This window comes from Pteropus alecto, unplaced genomic scaffold (assembly GCF_000325575.1).
Source record: "Pteropus alecto unplaced genomic scaffold, ASM32557v1 scaffold87, whole genome shotgun sequence".
Taxonomy (NCBI): Eukaryota; Metazoa; Chordata; class Mammalia; order Chiroptera; family Pteropodidae; genus Pteropus; species Pteropus alecto.
Window position 1 is genome coordinate 12,562,318 of NW_006443225.1, and position 5,069 is coordinate 12,567,386.

General features: G+C 41.4%; 1 protein-coding gene across 1 annotated transcript in view; it reads right to left on the minus strand.

The window, feature by feature from the left end:
- Positions 1-5,069, minus strand: part of SLCO5A1 (solute carrier organic anion transporter family member 5A1) — a 104,943-nt gene that overhangs the window by 1,029 nt on the left and 98,845 nt on the right. The window contains exon 6 of the mRNA XM_025041172.1: positions 812-971. Within this exon, the coding sequence (XP_024896940.1) occupies positions 812-971 (160 nt within the window). The remainder of the gene's footprint in view (positions 1-811; positions 972-5,069) is intronic.

Here is a 5,069-nt window from a genome sequence, read left to right on the forward strand (position 1 = left end):
CTTTCGACTTGGGCACACACTGGAGCGCACCCATTATATAACAGGGAGCGGGCAGCACGAATTCTCAATTTATCACTCCAGTTTGAAACTCAGAAGTCAAATAGGACATCCCAGGACACATGCAGTCAACGGTGTAACCCCTGACCACCTGCCCAGAACAAGGAAGTACAGCTTGACCTTTCTGCAGCCTCCTACAACCTGTTTTTATGCAAAGAATGAAACCAGGCTCAATAAGGAACTGAGTAGAATACGAAAAACTTCCCCCACAGTATTACAGCCTATTTATAATTCACGGGGAAGGGAATTCTCAAAATAGCCTATTCTTGAACTGAACTGACAGAAATATCTTTATTCTGAAAGCTAAAAAAAAAAAAAAAGTCTGAATTGATAATCTATGAATAATGGCACTGCTCATCTTCGCAGGCTCTCATGAGGGGAGGTACCCTCCTATTGTCCTCTCTCGGCACCAAACGTGGTCATCTTGACCTTCAACTCTATCACAGGGGCCCTGTCAGAGTAACAGATGAGAGGCCCAGCACTCAAGCTTATCGAGTTTCACTGAGCTGGCACCGAATGCGAATGGCTGCACCCAAACACTCCCGTCACCCCCAGGAAAAGATGAAGGTATCGCATAATTTTCTTCCCTCGGGGCTTTTGTCACAGATTTCTTTCGTAGGTTATTTGAAGTTTCGTGAAAAGAGAGACTGAAGTCGTGTGTTTTTGTGAAGTCGTGTGAAGTCTGAATTCTAACACGTCCTTGTCACGGGATGTTGGATGAACAGCAATACAGGGACTTGTGAAACGTACTCACCCCAGTGCTGAGGTTACCACTGGTAACGCAGCCAGCCAGACAGGGGTTAAAGTACGTAATCCCATCCGATCCACAGACTGGCTCATACTCGTGTATTTTACAACCACAGTTGACATTGCAGCTTCCGGTCAGGTTCCTGTGAGGCATGGTGAGGGAAGGCCTAAGACAGAAAAGAGGCAGGTCTCAAGCGACGTTTACTAAAATAAAACTAAGAGGGAAGTTCTTGATATCACATGATCTGCTCCTTCTGGAGGAGATATCCCCATTAAATCAAACCTATGGTGCTGCCGAGCAGCTGTCCTGGATACTTATTTGTATGACTTCAAAACAAAACATAAAGAAAAGTGTCGCAGTTTTCTGGCACCACAGATGCAACGCCTTTGTACCAAAATATCTGTCCCGCCTCGATCCCACCCTCCACCTTGGCACCGTGGAGCTCGTCTCCACATCTGGGCTCAGCCGTTCTGACCCTTGTATAACTACTAACTGCAGCCGCTCGGTTCTGTTTCTCAGCAAATCTGGGCCTCGGTGTCTTTATCTGTAAAACGGAGGAAATATTTTTGGGGGCCAAATCAACCACATCGTTATGAGGGCATAACCACAGAACCTGTCAGTCGCAGGTGCCAACACAGGTTCCTCCGACCAAAACCTTTCCTTGTTCTAGAACAAATTACCAAAGAAAGACACGAGACTTTAGAAAATCCAAAGGAAGTGATTTTTGAAGATCAGGAATCATATCCCTAATCTGACCCGAGAAAAAAGATTAAACAGTCCTCCCCGCTCAACAGTGCCCAGATGTGGATTCGATTAAACGTGGTGGGTTTTGTTTTCTCATGAGATCATGGTGTCTGATTTACCAAAACAAAAATAATAGAATACAAAAGCTCTAAAATCGATCCGGGTAACAAATATAAAAGGGCGGGGGGTGGGGAAGGGAAGGCAAGTCAGAATACAGGGCTGTGGAGAGAAGTATAAGAAGTATAAACAGCTATGGAAGAACAGAAGCCGTCAGGCACCCATAGGAGACCCGCGGAAGGGCGAGAGGGGCTCTGTTGTGCTCACACCCCGTGACCGCTTTCGCCTGCTTTTGTGTCCACCATTTGTAGCTGTCACTGATGAAATACTGTTCCTAAAGTCACAGGAGTTAGCAACAGCAGATCTGCCTATCTACTCACCAGCCACGCATTCGACAAGTATTTTGGAATGTCTGTTCTATGCCACGACTTATATTTAATGACTATGTTGAATCACCACTCATCCAGCAGCTGGCCCATCCCAACCATATGTTGTATTAATCTATAAACATGAAGTTTTGTTTGTTCAAAGGTTTTTTGCCTGTGGCCTGTTTCACACTTTGATAACTGAGTCCTCAAATATTAATGGAAGGAACAGAATTATACAATATTTAAACCTTATCAAAAAACATTTCAAAAAAGGCAAAAGCAAAATAAACTCTGTTCTTCATATATGTCACTCTACAGAAGAAATTTTATCATAAGAAACTGATAATTATTATGCTTACAAACTCTTAGAGTCTTACAATTTTAACTTTTAAATATACCTTCGAAAATGTGATTTGAGACCACAGGTAATTCCTTGTGGCCCCTGGGCCCCGCTCCAGGTGACATTTGGCAATGTCAGGAGACATTTTTGTTTGTCACAACTGAAGATGTACTACTGGCATCTAGTGGGTGGAGACCAGGGATGCCTCTAAATATCACACGATATACAGAACGGCTCCTCTCCCACAATAAAGAATGAACTGACCCAAGTCTCAGTAGTGCTGGGGCTGAAAAACCCTGTTCTAGACCCACCACCACATTCCACAGATGACAAAATGGAGGTCCAGGGAGGCCAGATGATTCACCCTGAAGCTGACCAGTGCTGGGTGAACTGGTACCATGTGAAAAGCATTCTGTGTGCATTACTCTTCTCTTCACTAGTTCCCCAAGAACTCAATGCAAGCCATGACCAAATAAAAGGGCTTTGAGATTCCTGCGTGCTGAGTCACTAAAAATGACAGGCTTCAAATGTAAACATATGCTTATTACGGTTGCTATTTGGAAGTTACGAGGAATTTCTTATTAGCCGCATGCTTTGTGTTCATTTATGACAGCCACAGATTCCAAACCCCCCTCCTTTACTCAATAGAAAAGAGCCTAAAGGTAATATCAACAGACGCTCAAAACTGGTAACAGGAAGGCAAAGCTTTCCTGAGCTCCAGAAACAAAGGCACAGTCCCAGGTCATCCTCGGGTGTGTCTGCTTTCCTCATGCAATCATGGTGTCTGATACAAAGAAACAATACAATACGAAAAGCTATAAGAAATCAAAACAGGCAACAAATATAACTAGCAGTTATATTTGTTGGGCATTCACAAAAATGTCAGGAGGGAAAAAGGCTATACTGGCACAAAAAATAAAGATGCCAAGGTGGTTAATCCCTGTGCTGAAAAAAAAAATAATTTTAAAGAATAATTATGACTTGTTTTATCATCACGCGCTCTCTAGAAAACAGACTGAATACAATAACAATGCAAGTATTTAAACCTGAGTAGCATGAAGCAACCTCTCCTCAGTCTGAAGTGAACCCCAATGCATAAGAGCAGCTATATAATGAGCTTATCCTTGTGTAAAGGGACTGTGCATCACCTTTTCCAATAAACAAAAGCATTTTTGACAAGTTAGCCTTCCAAATAAGAGGCTCATGTTAACTCAGAGTCACTGTAAGTGTGAATTCCTCCAAGGAACAAGGCCTCAGTAATAAATGCCTTGTAACTGCATGGTTCAAGCTGCAAGCCTGAGAGTCATCCATGATCTCTTACCATAAAAATCATGGCATTATAGAATTAGAGAGATGGGAGAGGTCTCTGAGATGATCTAGTACAACTTTTTTTAAAGAATAGGAAACTATGACAGATATAATGACATGTCCCACAATCACTGAGGCTTCAAGAATGCCAGCCATGGGGAGACAACAAAAAGGGGAACGAGAGCAAGCTTGCTGCCCAATCTTAATTAAATTAATTACTTAAGGATCAACATTTATGTAAAGTCATATACAATGGTAAAGCAGATAGTGGTTTAACATAAGTAAAAATCTCTGCCACGTGGTCATTACAGCTGGGTATGTAAGGACACAGTTGCTCTCAAACCACACACATGCACGTACACACATTATGTCACTTCGTTCCACCTCAAGACCTAAAGAACTCTTTAACTTCTCTTCTGATATCTCTACTGGTCTCCATAAATCAAAGAGGAGCACCTTAACCTTTTTGCTTCCTCTTAAGTTTCTCCCTATTAAAAGACATGACAAGTAGAAATCTATGTGTCTTATGGTCAAACCACATGGATTAAAAGACTATGATTCACACATAAAAAAATCTTTTTAGCAAAATATACTTACCAACTATAAAAAACTGGTATCTTTCTCACAATTTCTTAACCTTTATCGATTTAACTCAGTCTTCAATAAGATTTTAATTAAAATGTTCCCTTTCAATTCTACTTAAATTCTTGGCTTCATATTAAAATCCTTCTTTGACTATATATAGCTATGCAACTTCAGGCTTATAATTATTATTTTTTGTCACCATCATTATCATTACAACTAACACTAGCAGAGCCCTATTTTTACTCCAGAAATAAATTACCTCATTTATTCCTCATGAGAATTACAGTTATTATTACTGAGCCTCCGTGTTTCATATGAAGAAATTGGAAATTTGAGAAGATAAGCACTGCTAAAGTGCACACAGCTAGTAAGAATCAGAGATGTGTTTAAACCCAGTTACACCAGTCTCTGGAGCGTGTACACTGCACTAGCAAGACGGCTTTGTGTACATGGCCATAGTTTCCTTTCTCTAGCAAGAATCTTCTGGGCGGCTCATCCGCTGCCTTCATCTTTCTAGAGAGAGCTGTAGAGCAGCTTTCATGGCTCTCAGCTGTCATTGTGCCCAAGCCTTAGAGTCGGAAATTGAGCTGGGTTCAATTCCATGTCTACGATTCATAAGCGCTGCGAACGAATCTAAAGAGAGTTCGCATTTGTAGGTCTGAGACCATAAAGTCTCTCTCACGTGATCGTTGGGAGGATTAGATGAGTTAATGTGTTTCCAGTGGTGCCTGGCACAATATAGGCACTATAGGACACAGGTGAGCTTTCGTTATCCACACGTGGCAGAAGCATTAACAAAAAACAATAACAATCACAAATATGAAGATTAAAAAGCCTTTATCGTGCTCTTTTTTTTTTTTTT